Source organism: Camelina sativa, chromosome 12 (assembly GCF_030686135.1).
Source record: "Camelina sativa cultivar CO46 ecotype springtype chromosome 12, ASM3068613v1".
NCBI classification, from domain to species: Eukaryota; Viridiplantae; Streptophyta; class Magnoliopsida; order Brassicales; family Brassicaceae; genus Camelina; species Camelina sativa.
The window spans coordinates 29,241,137-29,263,588 of record NC_141891.1 but is presented as its reverse complement, the minus strand read 5'-3'; the positions used below and the strand labels follow the sequence as shown (position 1 = coordinate 29,263,588).

At 34.3% G+C, this 22,452-nt stretch overlaps 3 protein-coding genes, 1 long non-coding RNA gene and 1 pseudogene across 5 annotated transcripts; 4 read left to right on the top strand and 1 right to left on the bottom strand.

Annotated features, from left to right (window-relative positions):
* The first annotated feature begins 6,257 nt into the window (after positions 1 to 6,257).
* LOC147931043 (uncharacterized) lies at positions 6,258 to 8,312 on the top strand (annotated as a pseudogene). The gene is made up of 3 exons (XR_015573704.1): positions 6,258 to 6,278; positions 7,345 to 7,948; positions 8,035 to 8,312. The product of XR_015573704.1 is annotated as an uncharacterized LOC147931043 (transcript).
* A 616-nt stretch (positions 8,313 to 8,928) lies between these two features.
* Positions 8,929 to 10,463, bottom strand: LOC104732571 (uncharacterized). The gene is made up of 2 exons (XR_758897.2): positions 10,027 to 10,463; positions 8,929 to 9,587 (listed from the first exon to the last, which is right to left on the bottom strand). It is a non-coding gene; the product is annotated as an uncharacterized LOC104732571 (long non-coding RNA).
* Positions 10,464 to 11,377: 914 nt separating this feature from the next.
* On the top strand, positions 11,378 to 12,198 carry LOC147931042 (uncharacterized). Its single transcript, XM_087477153.1, has 3 exons — positions 11,378 to 11,520; positions 11,702 to 11,888; positions 11,965 to 12,198. The coding sequence occupies exons 1-3, from the start codon at positions 11,378 to 11,380 to the stop codon at positions 12,196 to 12,198; spliced, it is 564 nt and encodes a 187-aa protein (XP_087333279.1).
* Positions 12,199 to 13,556: 1,358 nt separating this feature from the next.
* Positions 13,557 to 15,513, top strand: LOC147931041 (uncharacterized). Its single transcript, XM_087477152.1, has 8 exons — positions 13,557 to 13,680; positions 13,760 to 13,856; positions 13,949 to 14,073; positions 14,150 to 14,234; positions 14,548 to 14,646; positions 14,827 to 14,944; positions 15,021 to 15,233; positions 15,328 to 15,513. The coding sequence occupies exons 1-8, from the start codon at positions 13,557 to 13,559 to the stop codon at positions 15,511 to 15,513; spliced, it is 1,047 nt and encodes a 348-aa protein (XP_087333278.1).
* An 888-nt stretch (positions 15,514 to 16,401) lies between these two features.
* On the top strand, positions 16,402 to 20,107 carry LOC109127989 (uncharacterized). The gene is made up of 9 exons (XM_087477151.1): positions 16,402 to 16,666; positions 16,759 to 16,938; positions 17,023 to 17,160; positions 17,241 to 17,422; positions 17,543 to 17,943; positions 18,027 to 18,830; positions 19,064 to 19,424; positions 19,526 to 19,656; positions 19,819 to 20,107. Exons 1-9 carry the CDS (start codon positions 16,402 to 16,404, stop codon positions 20,105 to 20,107), a joined length of 2,751 nt encoding a protein of 916 aa, XP_087333277.1.
* The last annotated feature ends 2,345 nt before the right edge of the window (positions 20,108 to 22,452 follow it).

Below are 22,452 nucleotides of genomic sequence, written 5' to 3'. Positions count from 1 at the left end.
ATTTATGCTTGTTGTTCTTTATCCAGCTCGGTTTTAAGCTTTCCAACGCAAATTGGTCTTCGGCGAATAATATAACTTGAGTTGCTTCTTCACTGCAGTATAAGGTATTTTGGGTTAAAACATTTTCAATTCTTGGAATTTAGATTAACCTTTTTTGTATATTGTATGAAACATGTTTATATTGTATGTAGGTCTTAGGAAAATTATATGTGTTACCATCAAGTTTGATTTGGATGGTATACCAAGAAGTTTTGATGCAATGTGGGTACGAAGCCATAATTAAATTGCTAAAGAATTAGCAATTTTTGTATTGGGGAAGCAGCTTTACGAGCTGAGCCAAAAAAATATATGAAGCTGGGAGATCTTAATAAGAAGCATTTGAACAAAAAAAAAAGTGATAATGTGAGGATAATGAAGCAGAGGTGATGTTGTTGAGACGAGGTTGCCTAATATTAAATTTGAAAGAACTCACAGCGGGAAAATCCTAAACCAAGAGAAGATACAGAATTTGTGAGTGTATGTATTGTCAACAATGTCGTGTCATGATATCAAAGAATAATGGTCTCATTTGTTACTCTATATTCTTTGTGGAATCATTTTTGACTCTGTTTTGCCTTTTTGTATGGCGGAAGAACTTGTATTTTCAACTTTGATAGAAACAACTGGTCACATGGGCATAGAAAAGGGGGGACATAACTCTTTAATTGTTGTGTAGAGACGGCATTGATTAGATTATCCACCCAAAAAACCGACTGAATTGAACTAAATCAATAGGCTCTCAGTCTCATTCAAGGGATTTTTCTGTTTACCGATTTTATGCATAAGAGCTGTAGTTTTTTGTACATGAACCCAATATAGTCCATGGGTGTACTTCCATTTGGTTAATGTTTTTTTTTTTCACTACTTTTCTATAGAACTCTAAAAAGATCTTACTTTATAATTTTCCTATTTGGTTGTAAAAAGTTTTCTGTATATAGAGTTTATTTGTATATTTTACTTCTTATAAAAGCTTTAACATTTATATTAAATTACTATCATCAACATAAACGAACCAATTTCTTAATTTCTCTTAATAAAATACAAAACAAAATTGTTCATGATCTAATGATTAAATTACAAAACGAGAAAACCTACGTGAAGTTTCAAAAAAATCAACGTCAAATTATAGTTTTCAAGATATCCACAATATAAAAAGAAAAACAAAGATAAACTCTACACAAAACAGAAAAAAAAACAAATTAGTAGCAAAATTATTTAAAGTATTGTAAGTCATAAGTCCGCGCATAGTGCGGGTATTCATCTAGTGCTAAATAAAAACCTTAAATGCAATAAGACTTACACGAATTACTTAAATTGAATGAAGTCTTTAAGAAGGGAATATAATGTGTATTATGAAATTTTAAGCTTAAGCTCTGGTTTTGGATGGGATCCCATCATAAAATAATTTACAGCTCCAAATGATGTGTGGGCAGCCTACTTGTTGGTTAGAAACTGGGATCCCTCTTATCTATTGAATTTTGAGAAACTGGGTAGAATAGTGCATTAGTTATACAAATAACACATAAATGGAACAAAATGATATATTGTGATGTGTTAGGACAAACATATCTCTTATAAAAACGACTTTGTGATATGTCTCATGTGACTTTTCCCTTTTGCATTCCTTTTTCCTCTTCAACAATTGTGATAAGATTTTTCTACCTAAAAAATTGGATTGTTTAAAACAACTATTCTACCAGCGATATTACAGAAATTTTAATTACGAAACGAAAAATCAAATTGGTAGGCTTTAAAAATAAATGAAGATATAATAAAAAACCAAAAAATAATGAAAGCTTACTTTGAATTTTGTTTTAGATCATGAATTATCTTACAATTCATCTTAATTGCACTACAAAAAAATGTCTTGGTTGACGTCGGTTGTTATTGACTTTGAACGTTGATATTGTAACGCCTGCAAACCAACTTTGGTTTTAGTGTCGACCAACACCATGGGGTGGTGTCACTCGACACCACAAGTTGGTTTGGGCTGCGATTTGTTTTTATTTTGCGGTCGGTTTGCTGGTTTGGGGAAATTAAACCAAGAGCCTAAGTTTATGAGGGGTGGGGATCTTCTTCTTCTTCTTACATCCTTGGGTCGCAGCCACGAATGGTAGGGGAAAAAGGAGACGGAGTTGTGTTGGTTGTTGTTGCCTTCAGTGTGAGCCGTGAGATATCTCGGAGAGAAGAGAGAGAGCCGAGTTTGGTTGTGGTGTGAGAAGCAGAGAGGGCTGAGTTCCGGTTGTGCCGTGAGAGTAGAAGAGAAGGGAGCAGTGTCGTTTACGTTTGGGGACAGATGCAGAGGAGGCTCGACGCTCCTGGTGGAGGACAATGGAGAAGGAGGCTCACGGGAGAGAGAAAGACAAGAGGGATGGTATTAACGTGGTGTCTCGATGTCTGGATATGTGAGTGAGAGAGTGTGGAGACTCTTTGTAGCTCCTTTTCATGGTAAGTCGTGTTGTTTGGTGTTTATTCGATTAGGGAATCAATAGTAGCGAAGGATTAGAGTTTTTTTGTGAAAGGTAGCTTGAAGGGAGGTTCTGGTCGTGATTTCTGGGTTGGTGTCATTCAACACCATGGTGCAACGTTTGGTGGATGTAACAGAGTCAGATTTGACTGAAATTTGGTGGAGAGCTTCGTGGTACTACAAGCCCCATATGGAGGAAATGAAATGAACGGTTAGTTTGTGAATTAACCGGGTTTTAATATGAAGGATTTCTAGAGATTTTTGTGGTATGTTTGGGACCATCATGTTGTTGTTTGATTAGCCGTTGGAGAACGGATGGCGTTAGAGTGAGGTGAAGTCCGTGGCTGGAGCGGAATAGAGTATTCCATCCCATCACTCTTGTTAGTTGGTCTCTTAGAGAATCTCCAACCCATCTCTATTTTTTTTCTCTATAATAGAGGTGGATTGGAGTAAAATTAACCTCTATTATAGAGAAAAAGATAGGGAAAACTATTGGAGATGGTCTTAGGGGTGATTGATTGTGCTACTAAGTACCAAGATGAGGTGGTGTTTAGGAAATGTGTTTAAGTGAAGCTTCTTTTGGATGTCAAAGGAGTCTGATGCGGAATGATTGGAGTCTATGAATGTAATGTGTTTGTGGAGATGAAGTACGTTCATATAATTGTGTTCTGTGGATGCTGAGTAAAGGTTAGTTGGACCTAACCTATATTTGTAGAAGTTTTTGTAAGGAGCAATTTTTACGCGGGTTGTCTCATCAGAATTATGAGGTTCCGGTGAGATTTTTTTATGTGTGTTATGTGCGAGGATTGAGAATCCAGCTGTGGTCGTATTAGATACTAAACCGACTTAAACCAAATAGCATCATTTTAAAAACGTTGTAATATTATATGACATTAAGTGTTTTAGCACCAGTTTAACAAACGACATTTATTTTTATGTCAAATATTTGAGTCAGTTTAAGTAAGTTTTGAAATAACTAGAACCTTGAATACTAATACACGAACACTAGAAAATCAGTAAACTGAGCTTTTTTAAGAATTTCTCAAACAGCTATCTTACAAGCTTGTTTGATCAGTTTTATGCAACATCACAACAGCTGGTTTGCCACTGAATAAATCCTAATCTACCGAACCTTACCTGCACAACAACAGCTATGCTCACTCTTTATTCACTCACCAATGAAACCCTCAAGCAATATGATTTCTCTTGCTTAAATCTAAACTCACACTTTTCTCTCTATAAAAGTGCTAACCAAACAAGGATGTGTTTGCTTCTCTTTTATAGACAGCAACAATCTTCACCATACTCTTCTTTATCCAGCAAATCCTCCTATGCTCCATGTCCTTCAAGATCCTCTCTTTGTCCAACAAGTCATAGGAGAAACCTCATCATTATGTTGACTTCAACAATCCACTTGCTTGTAGCTTCCAACGAACAGCTTTTAGCCTGACACCTTTTTCGCCCATGCTCAACAACAACTCCACGCTCGATGGGCCGCACTGTCTTCAAGGTGTTGTGCTGGCAAAGACAACTTGACACTTTCCTGCTTCGTCTGAAGTCCTTCAGGTACATTCTGCGACAGCTTGTAACTCGTACAAATACTCTGTTTCTTCAATCTCCCCCTTTTTATCTGAGTGTGTGCCTCAAGCTTCCTGTAGCAAGTTAGTGGTGCAGACCAAAAGACAAGAGGGAAGCTAAACCAAGTACCATAAAGATTACTCAAATACTTCAATGCAGCAAAATGTTCAATACATAACCGAGTAGAAACAAAAGAAGAAGAGTTCTGCAGCCATAGATGCAATACATAACCGTTAGAGAGTTTCAGACTAAAAACAACCAATAAGTCCTACTCCTACGTATACTACTCCCCCTACATACGGGCATACACTAACTTCTTCAGCCAGTTTCGGTCTCATCACTGTCTTCCTCATCTGAGCTTTTCTTGAATAAGCTTAAGTTTATCCTTGCTTAGCTGTACCCAACTGTCATACAGAATTTTGTATTCCTCCTTAGGATTGACTTCTTCATCACTCTCTGAGTCAGAATCAGCTCCTATATGAACATTATCTCCACTGACTGTAAAAGAACCAAAGTTGAGCAGTTCTTCCCCTTCCTCATCATACTCGGAGTCACTAAAGCTCAACAAAGATTTCTCCTTTGACCTGGTTTTGTTAGGACATTCAAACTTTGTGTGTCCCATGCCTTTGCACTCAAGACACTTCAACTCATTCTGTTTGGTAACTGGATATTCAGGTTTGATATGACCATAGCCTCCACATTCATGGCACTGAATCTCCTTTCTCTTAGCAGAATAGTCAGCATCTGGTTTTGATGATCTACCACTGGGTTTGTCTCCTTATGAATTACTCCAACGTCGTGCATCTCTGTTGTTGTTTCTCTCAACTTTTTCAATGTTTTACCAAAATTTCTGGCCAGCAGGGACATGCTATCCTTGATTTCTTGAAACTGATCAGGTTTTTGATCGGCCTGAAACGCAATGCTTTTAGACGGTTTCGCTTTGTCTTCATCCGCTTCCATTTCTTCAGATTTTAGTAAAACGACCAGTTCAGCAAAAGTCATTGACTCAGTATTGCCAGCTACTCTCATTACAGCCTTATGGGCAGCAAATTTGGCTGGAAGACACCTTAGCAGTTTCTTCACCAATTTTTGATCCTTGTAGGTCTTTCCAAGCACTTCAGCTTCATTTGCTATGGCACTGAGCTTTGAGCTAAACTTCACTATTGTTTCATCTGGAGCCAGCTTCAGACATTCAAACTGAGTAGCTAACATATCAAGTCTCGTTCTCTTAACACTTGACGTTCCTTCATGAGATTGTTGGAGAATATCCCAGGCTTGTTTTGCAAACTTGCATCCTTGAATGAGTTTGAACTCGTCTTCATCCACACCAGAGAAGATGGCATTCATGGCTCTTGGTCGTTGAATTTTGACAGATTCTTCTCGTCAATAGTCCATCTGGCTTTAGGTTTTGGGATTTCAACTCCATCTTCTGTTGTATCAAATGGAGGTTCCCAACCTTCTTCTACAGCTGTCCACCCATCTTCTCCTTGGCCTATGATGAGTTGTGTCATTCGAACTTTCCAATACCCATATCTCTTAGTATCCAGCATGATGTTCTTACTTGCACCCGTACCATCAGTATTTGGTTCCATAACTTAGGATCTAACCTGTGTAGAGACGACAGTCTCAGATCGGTTTCCCGCTCTGATACCAATTGAAATAACTAGAACCTTAAATACTAATACACGAATACCAGAAAATCAGTAAACTGAGCTTTATTAAGAATTTCTCAAACAACTATCTTACAAGCTTGTTTGATCAGTTTTATGCAAAATCACAACAGCTGGTTTGCCACTGAATAAATCATAATCTACCCAACCTTACCTGCACAGCAACAGCTATGTTCACTCTTTATTCACTCACCGATGAAACCCTTAAGCAATATGATTTCTCTTGCTTAAATCTAAACTCACATTTTTCTCTCTATAAAAGTGCTAACCGAACAAGGATGTGTTTGCTTCTCTTTTATAGACAGCAAAAATCTTCACCATACTCTTCTTTATCCAGCAAATCCTCCTATGCTTCATGTCCTTCAAGAACCTCTCTTTGTCCAACGAGTCATAGGAGAAACCTCATCATTATGTTGACTTCAACAAGCCACTTACTTGTAGCTTCCAACGAACACCTTTTAGCCTGACACCTTTTTCGCCCATGCTCAACATCTCCATGCTCGATGCGCCGCACTGTCTTCAAGGTGTTGTGCTGACAAAGACAACTTGACACTTTCCCGCTTTGTCTAAAGTCCTTCAGGTACATTCCGCGACAGCTTGTAACTCGTACAGATACTCTGTTTCTTCAAGTTTAGCGATTGTTTTTTGTGACACAAAACTTAAAAAATTCATCGTTTATATAACCTATGTATATCCTCTTTTTAATTAACTTTCTTGTATAATGTAAACAATTGCAAAATAAATGCAAAAGATATCATCAAAGGAGAAAACATTAAAAGTGAAATGCGTCTCTAATGAAATTTCAGTTGGTTTATAAACCGATGGCAAATTTCTTGTTTTAAAAAAAATTACGTCGTCTTAGATTGTGACGTAGATTAATCGACGTATTCCAATGTGTTAATTTTTTCTAATATTTTCTGATCAATTTATTTTGTGACGTCGCATCAACCGCTATATTCTATCAACGATATTATATAAATTTGAAATTACGAAACAAAATACCAAATTGGTAGGTTTTTAAAAATAAATGAAGATGTAATAAAAATAAATAATAATGAATTTTTATTTTCCAGTTTTTTTAGATCATGATCGAGCTTGCAATTCATCTTAAATTTCACTACAAAAAAGGTGTCGATTAATGTCGGTTTTTATTGACCTTGACTGTTGATACTAAACCGATATAAACCAAATAGAATCATTGTAAAACTCATCGTAATAATCTATGACGTTAATTATTTTAGCATCAGTTACATACGACATTTACTCTTACGTCAAATATTTGAGTCAATTGAAATAAGTTTAACGACTGTTTTATGTGACACAAAACTTAAAAAGTCACCTTTTATATAACCTACGTATATCCCTTTTTAAAAAGTAACTTTCTTGTTATAATGGAAACAATTGAAAATAAATGAATAATATATCATCAAAGGAGAAAACATAAAAAGTTAAAGAGAAATACCCTATAATAGCACTTATCGAAGTTTTTATTCCAAAGTTAGTACACATGCTCAAAAAACATGCTCAAAAGTTCCAAAAGTAGCATTAGTAAATATTAATATTTTTATTTAGATAATAAAATAATTGAAGGAAACGGAGGCGAAATCTCAAAACGGTGAACCTTAGACTAAATTAGGTATATTCACAACTCTCTTCACCGGTGATGTGGCTAAAGGTGAAAGCTCCAGATTTAGAGTCTCTTCTCCGACAATAACTCTTTCTGGCGAAAACAATCTCAAAAAATCAAAGGTGAGAAGAAACAAAAGGAGGAGAAAGATGAAGAAGTAACAATTTTCTCTGTGAAGACAAAAATTTCTAAAAAGGAAAAGAAACTAAATTTTCAGATTCTGAGAAAGAGACTAATTCAGAGGTTGTTGTAGAGACTGGATTGGATTCAAAAAGGAAGAAAAGGAAGAGATATGAGATTGGGAACAAATAAGGAGATGAATAAGGAGAAGGAGGAGAAGGAGGTTGGTGAGAAGAGGAAGAAAGCTGATGAAGTAGCTGATCCGATGGTTTTAAAAGAAGGATTTGGTGATGAGAGTAAGCTTGTTAGAACTGTTTTCGTTGGGAATTTGTCAAGGTTAAGAAAAAAAAAACTCATCTTGAGGAGATTTAGTAATTTGGGTGTAATTGAATCCGTAATTTGGGTGTAATTGAATCCGTGAGGATACGTCATGTGCCTATTATCAATGTGAGTTTCCTATCGCTTAAAGATGAGTTATTTAGATTGAGTTTTGTGTTTAATTGTTAATTTTGTTTGTTTTTTCAATTGATTAGTCGAAGAGGAAAAGGAAATGAACTATAATGCTGAAACAAAATCGATGAGAAAGCTTACGGCCTGTGCTTGAAACCATGTATTGTAATTTTGATTTTGAAGGTTTAGTGAAGAAAAGACTAATGTCAATCTGTTTGAAACAGAGAATTATGTTAAAGCTTCTTTGTCACATAACATGTCTTTGGTAATATAACCTCTTAGCCTTTTTGTTTATGTGTTTGAGTTTAAGGAGTTGTGTAAATTGATTGATGGTTTTATATTATATTCAGATTGATAGCCTCGTAAGAAACGGAAAAGTCAGGTTGATGCTCATTTGAATGCTCTTAAGAGGACAGTCTTTATAGGTAATATCCCTTTTGATGTGAATGTTAGTTGTTTGCATTAGTCTTAGGACTCTTCTGTTCAATTTGGCAATAATAGAACACTATCTCAGATTCTCAATCTTGTTGTATCCAGAAAAGCGTGTGAACTTACAAAAACAGCTCCATGATTATTATAAGATCACAATTTCCGATGCATTAATGGTTCTGGTTTCATTTATGCCTTCCTGAATACTATTGTATACTTCCTGAAATTAAATAGACCAAATGTATAGTGGTAACGGAAATAGAACACGGGGTTTTTTAAGAAAGAGAGAGGATATGAGAATTTTGATTATCAAAGGTAGTTTTCACCCGAAAACTTGTTATTTCATTCTATTTGTAAAATATGAGATTTGTAGTCTAATTATCATATATGAATGATTCCTTCAAATTTAGGAAGGACTGTTTAAAGTATAGGAAGGCCTTCCTAAATGTTTGAATTAATATTCATGAAGAACTTCTTTAAATTCATGAAGACTTTTATGAAACAGTTTGAAAGGATTAAAAAACCAAAAAAAAACAGGCCATAACCGCTTATAAGAACTCAACTTGCGTTCCTTTAACTAATAATAAGCCAAGTTTTTCATTCGATGTAAATATAACATTAAATATCTATATACAAGAAACGTAAACATTAAAGTATCTTTCCCAAATGTAAAAATTGTGAAAACATTCTACTTGACAAACATATGGGCTAATATTATTGAATCATTCCTGAATATAACTGAATCCTTCATTTATTTTCTACAACCATTATGAGATTTATCCATGAAGGTCATCCTAAATTGCTAAAAGTCATTCCTAAGTATTATTGAATCCTTCCTAAATTGCTAAAAGTCATTCCTAAGTATTTTCATGAAGGTCATCCTAATATCAATAATCATAGAGACTCAAAACACCCAATCATATCCAATGAAGAAGCATAAGCCATAAGACCAAACCTAGACACCCATAAGTAGGCTTAAGACCAACAACACCACAAAACGAAGCTTGGTGTCTCACACTTCCACCAATATCATTACTATGTGACATCATACACTGTTTTGCTGCAACATCAACTGTTGATCCTTCCGATGAACCTCCTGGTACACACAGTTCAAATCCCACAGATTCGTAGTTACCATTAAACCAAAATCAAACCTCCAAGATTCAATCCTCAAACCATCACAATTGATGTTGATCCTGAACTTTAGCTATAGTAAAAAAGAACAATACCACGTTAAAACCTCATCTATTTATATAAGCAAACACATATGCATCATGTAATACTCGTCAATATTAGAACCTCCATTTTACTAATTCAAACATTATGTGTAAAAGAAAACTAACAAGTAACAAACATAAGATTAAATGTACGAGTGAACACATGAGAATTAAATAATGCAACGGTTGCTGGAATTTGACTATCTCTACTAATCTAAAATCTCTTTTTGATTATAAGGATCTACTGCAAATACGTCATCCTTAACATAGCAAAACCAGGATCAGTGAACAAAACTCCTAAATATAAAAAAATCAAGACCAGCCTTAAGAGTATTGAGCCATAAATCAAGGAACTATAACTAAAATTTCAAAATTTAAGAGACACAAACCTCACAAAGTAAAATTGATAGAAATTGAGAAATTTTTTACCTTTTTGAATAGCTTTGGGACACTTCCATCCATCAGTAGAGAGTGATGTTCTTAGGAAGCAGCATATTCCGCAGCACAAATCCAAACTGAGTGACATCAGCCACAATCTGAATATCCGATTTCACATCCGACAAAGGATAACCAGCAAATTCGGATACCCTTTTCAACACAGACTGGGAGGCTCGAGCCATCTGATAGTCAGCGATGCGAAACCGAATTGAACCTGATTTTTTGAATACGTGCCAACACAACATCAAAAACTCAAATTTGGCCCGGTCATATGCTCAAAAACCATGAAACTGAAGAAGCGTTGCATCAAGAGAGAATAAGCATAGAAGATGAATGAGCTTTTCAGATTTTATGTAGAAAAGATGATGATTGAAGAAGCAACGAGAGAGAAGAAGCGTAGAAGTGAATGAGCTTTTTAGGTTTTATGTAGAAGAGATGATGATTTTTATTTATTTAAATTATTTCTTCCAAAAATGAAGCTGTGCTAAATTTGGAATATTTGAGAGTTTGTGCTAATTTTGGAACAAAAACTTAAATTAGTGCTATTTTTGAGAATTTCCCAAAGTTAAATACGTCTTTAATAAATTTCAGTCGGTTTGTAAACCGACGGTAAATTCCTTTTTTTTTAAAAACTTATGTCGGTTTAGATTGTGACGTTGATTAATCAGTGTATTCTAATGTGTTTTTGTAGTGTTTGCTGATCAATTTATTTTGTGGCGTTGCGTCAATCGCTCTATTTTATCACTGATATTCTAGAAATTTTAATTACAAAACGGAAGATTGAATTGATAGGTTGTAAAAATAAATGAAGATGTAATAAAAGAAAATAATTAATGTTTATTTTGCAATCTTTTTTAGATCATTATCAATTTTATATATCATCTTAAATTTTACTACAAAAAAATGTGTCGATTAACGTCGGTTGTTATTGACCTTTAACACCGACATAAACCAAATAACATCATTTGAAAAACGGTCGTACTAATGTATGACATTAATTGTGTTAGTATCAGTTTAACAAATGATGTTTACTTTTAACGTCAAATATTTGAGTCAGTTTAAGTAAGGGGGTGTTATTCAATTTTGGATTTTAATAGAATTAAGTGTATTTCAAAATTCAGCGTTATTCAATTAGGTATTTTAGAAAATACAATAAAATCTGCTGTTATTGGATTTAACATTTGTTGGATGATTTTAAAGCACTTGTAAAATCGTTGTTATTCTATTTCCAATGGATTTTGTTTCACTTTAGATTTTAATGTATTTTACATCCAAAACATGAACCAAGACAATCCTAACAATTTTTAAGTATTTCATCTCTCTTCTCATAAGATATCTCCCGATGAAATCAATAGCATACGATGACATCGTCATCATCGTTGTTGTTGTCGTTGTCGTTACAGTTGTCGTTGTCGTTGTCATCGTCGTCGTCGTCGTTGTCGTTGTCGTTGTCGTTGTCATTGTCGTTTTCGTGTCGTTGTTGTCGTAGTCATCATTGTTGTCATGGAAACCAAGTGCATGTCTTTAGATGCAGAGGAAGCTATGTTTCAAGTATCACTAGAAGCAGCAGAGCAGCAGAGCAAGCTATGTTTCAACTGTGAAAATTTGCAGAGATGATGATTGGACTGTGGACAAGTCTTCGCTGACAACAATCTCTTCTTGGCAGAGGAAGCTTCGGTTGTGTCTCTCTTGAGAAGGACTCCAACTCCAGACTTTGGGCGAAGAAGTCATCGCCTATGCATCTCAGAAACATTCTCGACAAGGAGCTCAGGATCATGCATCGTTTCCGCGATCATCCTCGCATCGTCAACGCCGCAAACACTCTTTCACTTCCAAACCAAACCCTCCGAATGGTACTCGATCTTTATGGAGTACGCCTCCCAAGGTAATCTCAATAAGATGATCTACGGTTCTCGCATGAGATCACAGACGATACTTGAGTCTTTGGTCCGACGTGCGGCTCGTATGATGAATTTGCGTGATCAAGATATCTCTCCGGAGGATAGAGATTTTGTGTGGCGGTGCTTTGAAATTCATCCACGTAGGCCCACCGCAGCTGAGCTCTTGAACCATCCTTTCATTACAGGAAGATCGATCACAGAAGCGGACAAGAAGATATCTAGCTTGTTGATTCCTAGTCTCTCGAAACTTCTCTTGGCCTGATCCTTGATCCTCTCTCCTCTGCTGTGATATATATGAAATCTCTCTCTTTGTTCTTTCAATTCAAATAAATAAGAGTCGTGAAGTACGAAGCCATAAAGTTAGAAGAGCTTAAGCTGAAGAAGTATGAAGCTCGAGAATTTGCAGCTTATGAAGGAAAATATTGACAAAAACAAATGAAAAAACACTGAATTTCATTTTGATTTTTATTTAATTAAAACTAAACACTACTTAAAAAAAATTGAATTGATCATATCAAAATTTTAAATATCTTGAGCTTAATCCCTATTATAGTAAAAGAGAAGTACAACTATTGCATCAGACAAAACTACCCCTGACGCCAACAAAAGAAATCAATACGGTGAAGGACAAATATGACTTTAGAGTAACTTCAATCGGGTTACACTTCAAAACAAACCCGAAATTAAAAAACCAGGTCAAAATCGGATCTTTAAAAATTATTCTGGGCTTCAAAAATGGGCTATAAGAATTTAACGAAAAAAACATATAACAACCACAAGAGATCCGCAAAAAACAAATTTTGTCGATCTCTAATAATACTAATAATCCACAAATCTCGCAATACAATCTGTTCAATATACGATAAACATATTTGCAAATTTGGAAAATAATATCAATCCCTATATTTACATGTCTAACAATATCAATCACATCAATATACTTAGCGATCGCACGAGAAATCAGCCTTCTAATATCTAAACAATATTCTCAAAATTCTCAAAATATAACAATCTTCGTTACATATTTGGAAAACTACCATAAACATTATAAGATTACAATCACGAACCATATCACTAACTTTATGGCAAATTTATATATCGAGAATATTTTGAGAATATGCCCAAAAATATACAGCAGTCAAGTCTTCCTATAAATATAGCTGTATTATTCAAAGGTCAAATCACCATACCTTAAAGCTTCATTCCTCACACTCCCACCAAACCTTCTCCAATGGCTGCCCAAGATGTTTCTGCTTTCACAAATTTACTAGGGGTCAAACCATTCAAAACAGGCTGGAGAATTCAAGTTAAGATCATTCATTCTTGGAAACAATATACCGTCTTTACTGGAGAGACGATAGAAATGGTCTTAGCTGATATTTCTGTAAGATTACTCAACTTTCCTGCATTTTTGAAATTTTTAAATTTATACCTCTTTATCGTATTCTAATTTACTAATCTTTCTTCTAAAACAAGGGTACACTCATTCATGCAACGCTAAAGAAACCACAATGGGAAAAACTACAGAAGATGATCATCACTGGAAACTGGGTAATCATTGATACTTTTTCACTGACTAAATCAGTGTGAAAATTCAGAGTTACGAACCATGTTTACCGTATGGCTCTCATCAACACCACCTCCATCGTGCCATGTCCGTCGTTGACTAATGACATGTTCCTGAAATTGGTCAATTTTGGAGATGTTATTGACGAAGCTGGATTGAATGAGAACATTTTAGTTGGTAAGTTTGTTTCCTTTTGAAAAACTAATATAGATATTGTATATCATACACACTATTAATTCACATAGCAATTCTACAGACATAGTTGGTCAAGTTGTCAATGTCGGCGAACTGAAGGTCTACCAAGTCGACAACAAGGATAAACAGAAAGTTGACATTGAACTCAGGGACATAAGGTAATTTTACAAAACTATAACCACAATATTTTCCTATAACCTCTCATACCATTTATTGTTCTTCAATTAAAAGTTTACTCTAATATATGTAGTGATGCGCGTCTATCATGTACACTTTGGGGTGTTCTTGCTGACAGAATCCTAGCAGCTTGCGCAAATAATAGACCGAATATGGTGATTTGTCTTTTGCGCTTTACTAAGATTAATTCTTTCAAAGGTAAATAGTTTATTTGTGTTTTCAATACATTTTAAGTAAATTTTAAGTCACATGCTAAGAAAATTTTCAAACTTAGGACAAAGATCAGTGTCAAACGCTTATGATATGTCATTATTGGAAATTAATCCAGCCTTGCCTGAAATTGTCGAGTTTCGTGAAAAGTAAGTAATCATCTTTTACCATTTGAATTACCTAAAGTTTATACGTTTTAGGTTAGTTTGTGGTTTTAATATATTTATTTTTATTACCAGTCTTCCGGAAGATGGCCTTGCCTTGACTATCAAACAAGCTGTTCCTAAGAAGATATAAGCTGTTCAGCGGAAGACTGACTTCTCTAGACACTTCGAGAAAAAGACCATCCCCAAAATCATTGAGTACAATGAGGTAGATAGTAATATTTTGAAATTATAGAAAATATAAAGATTCTACGACTTTCACATTTATTAACTGTTTAAACTCATATGCATTTTGTAGGAAGGAAAATTCAGAATTTTCTGCTCAATCTATGCGATCGATACAGAGTTTGCTTGGTATTATTTTGTCTGCCTTAAGTGTAATACAACAGTGTACAAGGTACCTAAAGTTGAGAATGAGGTTGTTAAAAAAGACAGGAAAACATTGTTTAACTGCTCTACCTGTAATGAAAATATTACTAAAGTTGAACCAAGGTAAACAAACTGCAATTTAATTATTAGTTTACTAACGTTTTTCTCATCTAATCCATCTTGCTATTTTGGTGACTTATTGGTTTAGGTTGATTGTCTGTGTAATGGATTCAACTGCTCAGATCAAGTGTGTGCTCTTTGAGAAAGAAGCTAAAATGCTAATCAATAAATCTTCTTTTGAGTTACTTGAGGGTCATTTAGATGAGGTATAGTATATCATCTTATGTAGTTAGGTATAGAGAAAACTAAATTATACAATCTAATTCTTTTTTTCATGTGTAGATACAAGATCCAACTAACATCCCTCAAGGATTGAAGGATTTGGTTGGCAAGAGTTACCAATTTGTAGTCACTATTGCGAAAAATAACATCAGAGAGGAAAGTGATGTGTACAAGGTTTCTCATGCATATGTTGGTCTGGGACCCGAGGAAGCTGACTCCATCGAGCCATCTCAGGGTGCCGATGATTTATCAACCATTGTGAGTTTGGATCAGGTATCATAAATTCGAAAATGCTTTATAATTTCTACTTTTTATAAGTTTGAAAGTGTTTTGATATGTAAGTTAACACTGTTAAATATTTTCGTAGGACACACTAATGCTAACCAACAGTGCTGAACATATTGATGCATTATCAACACCTACCACTACTCCATCTTCCAAAAGGAAAGAGGATGTCTCTGGTGATAATTCTGATCATTCCTCTACTACGAAGAAGATGTGTATTGGGTCTATCCAAGGTGCTCTTGAATATGCAAATGTAGCCAGTGGCTAAAAGACACTTTTATTGCTGTGTTCACGAATGCTTTTTAGGAATATCTATTGCTTTTCAACTTTTATTTCCTTTGAACTTCAGTTATCTTTATTTTGGATTTGTTTTGTTTTCAGATTATTTTAAAATATTTTGCAAAATGAAATAAAAAAGCTTCGTGATATGATACATCTACACTAATTATATATCCAGATTACCTAAGTTTCATAGTTTATTATTTACTATAAAAGGGATATATCATGTCGTACAATTAAGGGTTTGTTTTATAAAAAACGAACCCTTTTAAAATTTACCAGTCACCATTAACTAAGTGAAAGGATCGAAGTATATTAACATTTTTAAAATTACACATTTTACTGAATTAACAATGTTTACTCATGTTTACTTCTTTCTATTTTCTTGCGATTTTCGGAAAATACGAAAGGTTCTGTTATAACTAAAAAAACATATTTAATGAGTTTAAAATGAGCCTATTTAAATAATAAATAGTAGGGATTAGTGAGTTACCTTATGAGGAGAAAAATCATAGAGAATCTTCACGCCACCAATTCTTGAAAAATAGAACAAATCAGTTGGAAAATTTGGTTTTTAAATTTAAAACCATACTAATCAATAAAGATTTAAAAAGAACATATTCACCTCCCTATTATAATAATGATTAAAAGATAACCCTTCCTATATAAACCCTTCTATATTTAACCAACTCTATATGACCCCTATTGGGTATCCGAAGTCCTAGATTTATGCTAACTATTATTAGAAGATCTTAACTTGATTGAAAATGATTCTTAAACTTAATTTTACCTATTATGTATTTATGCATAAAGTCAATCACGAGGACAAATTATTCTGCAACTTTAGCAGAATAACTTACAATCAAAGTTTTAAGATATGAAAAAGAGACATGAGCAACCATTCCACATTGATCAACACAGTCAACACACCCCAAAGAGGAATAGACTGTTGCCAACAAACACTCAATCCAGTGAACTCTCCAACAGGAATCAAAGTACCGGGAGTTCTACTATTTCAGTAAACTCTGTTTTTAAACGAGTTTTCAGAGATATTACAAACTTACCAATACAAAGCCCTTCGGATATTAATACACCACCAACTCAACAGCAATCTTCATCCCACACTTTTGGTCAACAATCTGGTAAGATATAATTACATTAGTTTCAATCCTTCATTTTCAAAAAACTAAAACTTTATCAAATTCAATAATATACAATTTGGACTGTTGTATAGGGATTTTCACAGACAAAGAGAATTTCTATCCTGGATCTACTTCTAATAGTAATATTAGGACCGGTCCCTATACTCAGTCTTCTGGTGTCGTGTTTGAAAGAGCCAAAAACAGACTAGCTTCTTTTAGAAGAGATAAAGTTCAAACCAAAGAACAAACGTCTGTCAAGAATAAATCGAATTGTGAGTATAACTCAGCAATACAATTTACTTGGTTATAGACTATTCTGTTTTAAAGTTTTGGTACTAATATTCGCAATTATGCAGATATTGATGATCATTCAGCATATATGTTTGATCGGTCAGACAATGTATTATATCAATCAACAAATGATACTGCCAATATGCAACCAAGAAATTTAGAAGAGGAATTTAATGAGACTATTTGGAGTATCTCAGATGATGGTATAGTTGCTACTATCGTAACAAAACAACAGTCCTAATATGGTTGTTTCTTTATTGATCATTTAAACACATGAATGCAGAAGAATCTGTTTATGATGAGGAGCAGTCTTATTATTTTACAAGCAGCGATGAAGACATCACCAATGAGTACATCTCTCATGATGATGAACTTTTTGAGACATGTGAAATGGAGGAGTCAATTACAGAACGGACACCATCTACGACCAAAGGAAGAATGAATCCAAAAAAAAAACGAAAACAGGTAAACAGATTCATTATTGATAACTAATAAGGTTGGAGCTCTTAAAATTATCCGTTCTAATTAAAAGTAAACATTTATGCAGAATACTTAGATCATGGTGACCCAGACTATACATGTCAGTATTGTGGTGCAATATTGTGGTACGATGAGAGGCTTAACAAGAGGAGGAATACCAATAATCCTAAATTCTCTCTCTGTTGTCTACAAGGAACAGTCAAACTGCCCCTTTTCAAGAAATCTCCTGATCTCATTAATAGACTTCTTACTGGTACTGATAGATTAAGCAGGCATTTCCAAAACAATGTTAGAGGTTATGCAATGGTTTTTGCAATGACTTCTCTAGGAGGAAAAGTAGATAGAACTGTACATCAAGGAAAGGGACCAAACATGTTCCAGCTTCAAGGAGCGAATTATCATCTTATTGGTAGTATGAAGCCAAAAGAGAATGATTATGCAAAGTTCTCTCAGCTATACATTGTTGATACAGAAAACAAAGTTACAAATAGAGAAACAGTTTTGAGGTTTGTTTAAATTTATTCTTTCGTTTAAAATAAATTTCAACAATTTGTTTGATCACTTTTAACAATGTTATCCTTACATGCAGCAAATCAAGGAACAATAGTACAACTGGTGGTAAAAAAAACTTGAGGAAGGATATAATTGAGCCATTAATCAAGATGTTGGATGCAGTTAACCCTTACGTAGCACATTTTAGGGCAGCTAGAGATAGATTTGCAAGTGATGCCGATAAAACTTTCCATATGAGGATAGTTAGTTATCGTGTTGGGTTGGATGGCCGAAATTACACAAATCCTACAGTATCAGAGATAGCTGCGCTTATACCGGGAGATTTTGTTAAGGAAATGCCAGAGCGTGATATTATTCTTGGGAAGAAAAGCACAGGGCTGTTACAGAGAATTAGTGAAATTCATCCTTCCTATTTGGCATTGCAGTATCCTTTGATTCATATTTATGGGGAAGATGGGTTCAGACCGGTAATTCAAAAGGGATACACAGACAAAACCAAGACTAAGAAGATAAAATGTATTAGTATGAGACAATGGTTTGCATACCGGATTCAAGAGAGAGCTTCTGAGTCTCATACACTATTATTATCTAGGAGATTGTTCCAACAGTATTTGGTTGATGCCTACTCAACAATAGAGTCAAACAGATTGAAATATATTAAGGTCAATCAATCTAAGCTAAGATGTCAGAATTACACAGCTGTAAAAGAAGCAGCTGATTCAGGAGTCAAAGACATGGGTGAGCAAGGGAATCCTATCTCAATTCCGACTTCTTTCACTGGGGGTCCTAGATATATGGTTCAAAGCTACTATGATGCTATGGCTATATGCAAACATTATGGCTTCCCTGACCTCTTTATTACATTTACATGTAATCCAAAGTGACCATAGATTACAAGATATGTAAAAGCACATGGCCTCACAGCAAACGATAGACCTGACATAATATCCCGAATATTTAAGATCAAGCTTGATTCTTTGATGTTTGATTTGACAAAAAAAAATCTACTTGGGAAAACTGTGGCAGGTAATTTTCGGACCCCAATTAGCGTAGTCTATTTTCAAGCTTATGTTAATAGTTTGACATCTAACTAATTCTCTTGATTTGGGACAGCTATGTATACGGTGGAATTCCAGAAAAGAGGGTTGTCGCATGCTCATATACTTTTGTTTATGGACAAAAAAGTAAACTACCTACGGCTGATGATATCAACAAGATGATTTGTGCAGAAATTCCAGACAAAGATACAAAGCCTGAGCTATATGAAATCATTAAAGATTCCATGATTCATGGGCCTTGTGGAGCTGCAAACCAGAATTCACCATGTATGGTTGATGGTAAATGTTCAAAAATGTATCCAAAAGCATATGCAGAGATTACAAAAGTTGGAAAAGATGGTTATCCAATATATAGGAGACGACGTGGAACAGATTTTGTTGAAAAGGGTGGTTTCAAGTGTGATAACAGATATGTGGTTCCCTATAATGAGAAGTTGTGTCTAAGATACCGTGCTCACATCAATGTGGAATGGTGCAACCAGACAGGCTCTATCAAATATTTGTTTAAGTACATTAGCAAGGGCCTGATCGTGTAGCTGTGGTTGTGGAACCAGTCAATAAAACTGCATCATGCTCTACGGACCATCAAGCTAAATCCACGAATACCCAGAAGAAGAAAAATGAAATTAAAGACTACTTTGACTACAGGTATTCAATGAATTGAATATTTAATTTCCATTTTTTAAAGAAATTTATCATAGGTATATCAGTAGTAAATATTTATCATAGGTATATTCAATTAAATATTTAATTGAATATCACTAAAACCATAGAAATTTATCAATATTAATATCATTAATATTTTCATAGGTATATTTCGGCATCTGAAGCTATTTGGCGAATCTTCAAGTTCCCAATCCAGTTCAGGACAACTCCAGTTCAAAGACTTTCATTCCACGTAGAAGGGAAAAAACCATGTTATTTTAAGAGGGATGCTGACATAGACGAAGTATTGGAAAAGTCTGTTAATGAAGATTCACAAATGACAGCATGGTTCTACTTGAATACTGTCAATGCTTCTGAAAATCAGTATCTTTATTCAGAGATACCAGCTCATTTTACTTGGCAGGGTAAGAAGATACAATTGCTCCGAGTTTGATGGCCAAGCCTAACCTTATGGTAGCGCAAAAATAAGAGAGAGTACAAGATTTTATCCTTATTTCAAGGTATGTATATGTAGTCTATAATTCTTTCTTTTTTGTTTACTATTGTGTTATTTAAAACTAATATCTCAGTCCTATTTTTTCTTTTAGAATTGTTTGGGAGCAACTGATGGTACACACATACCTGCTATGGTATCTAACAGTATCGCTCCAAGCTACCGTAATCGAAAAGGAGTAATATCGCAGAATGTATTGGCTGTTTGCAACTTTGATATGGAATTCATATACGTTCTCAGTGGATGGGAAGGTTCAGCACACGATTCAAAAGTATTATATGATGCTTTAACAAGAAGGACTAATAGATTTGTGGTTCCACAAGGTAATTCTTATATTTTATGATAAACTAATAATTTTATGTATCATATGATAATAATAATTACATGTTATAAATTTTCTCCCAGGAAAATTTTACTTAGCTGATTGTGGATTTGCGAATAGACGTAAATTTTTGGCTCCTTTTCGAGCTATTAAGTATCACCTCCAAGATTTTACTGGCCAAGGTTGCGATCCGGAAACTCCTCATGAATTGTTTAATCATCGTCATTCATCTTTACGAAACGTGATTGAACGAATTTTTGGAGTTTTCAAATCACGGTTTACTATATTTAAAACTGCTCCTCCGTTTTCTTATAAAACACAGACATAATTAGTGTTGGCCTGTGCAGCCTTACACAATTTTCTGCGCAAGCATTGTCGGTCAGATGAATTTCCTGTACTTGAAGAAGAATTTGAAGTTATTGATGAAGAAAACATGGAAGACAACACTCTGTTAGATGGTTCTCAAAATAATGAAAAAGTTTTTGAGACAAAAGATCAAGAAAGAGAAAGTGCTAATATATGGAGAGAAGCAATGGCTCAGCAAATGTGGAGGGATGCAACTAGCTAGTAATGAAAGCTAGAAGTGAGAATAATGATTTATGCAGTTTAAGTATTTATTTTATTATGAATTTACTTTTTAATGTAAGGTTTTAATAATTTTATTAGTTTAATTTTATATTTTAGCAGTTGCAAAATTATTTAAAACACAAAAAGTAACCGTGAGTAGCGTAAAATTATTAAAACCAAATTAAAACATTATCATTACTAGCTAATATATGGAAAGACATGTTTTTGATAAGGTAACGTAACATTTTAAGAACCATCCGCAGATTATGCTATGCACTAGGGTATCTAAGTAAGGTATAGATTGTAAATTGGTTTGACCGAATCTATGTATTTTAAAGTTTTATCGTAATAAGTTTATATACATGGATAAGTAATATTTTTTATTTACCTTCAAAAAAAAAAGTCCACTAGTAAATGACTTTCAAATCCATAGTTATGTTTTTCAAATCCACTTATAATAACATCAAATCCTCGTCTAATGCATTAGAAATCCATTGAACTTTAAAATCCACTAATAATTCAAATCCATTAAAAACCTCCATCCAATAACACCCCCTAAGTTTAGCGACTGTTTTTATGTGACACAAAACTTAAAAACTCATCTTTTATATAAGCTATGTATATACCTTTTTTTTAATTAACTTTCCTGTTATAAAGGAAAAGATTGCAAATAAATAAATAAATGAAAAAGAAATCAACAAAGGAGAAAACATAAAAAGTGAAATACGTTTCTACTGAAATTTCAGTCGGCAATTCCATGTTTTAAAGCAAATTTACGTCGGTTTAGATAGTGACATTGATTAATCGATGTATTCCAAAGTATTTTTTTGTAGTGTTTACTGATCATTTATTATTTGTGACGCTGCTTCAACCGCTCTATTTTATCAATGAAATTCTAAAAAAAATTAGTTGTGAAACTAAAGATTAAATTGGTAGACTTTAAAAATAAATGAAGTATGTAATAATTAAAAATAATAATGATAGTTTATTTTGCAATTTTGCTTTAGATCTTGATAAAATTTGCTGATCAATTTATTTTGTGAGGCGCGTTAGCCGCTCTAGTGTATCGACGGCGGAGGTGGATTGAAAAATGGTTTTGAGCATTGTAAGCCCTCCTTCTCTGTCCACAATTCAACTTATCTATTGAATCGATGATGGGTTCCTTAAGATTTCAAAAAATGAGGACAAAGTTTTCTTCTCTTCCTCTCTCAGTCTCTCCCTCTTTCAGTTTCTCTTTGTGGCCGGAGAATTATAGAGTCGATGGCATTAGCATTGACCCGGAGCACTAAAATCACAAAAGCGTAGTGCTCCAAGATCAATGTTCTCATAAGATGTCTCGAACCTTTGGTTACATATCTCTCTTTTTGTTGTTTCACCTCTCACAGTTTCCACAAGG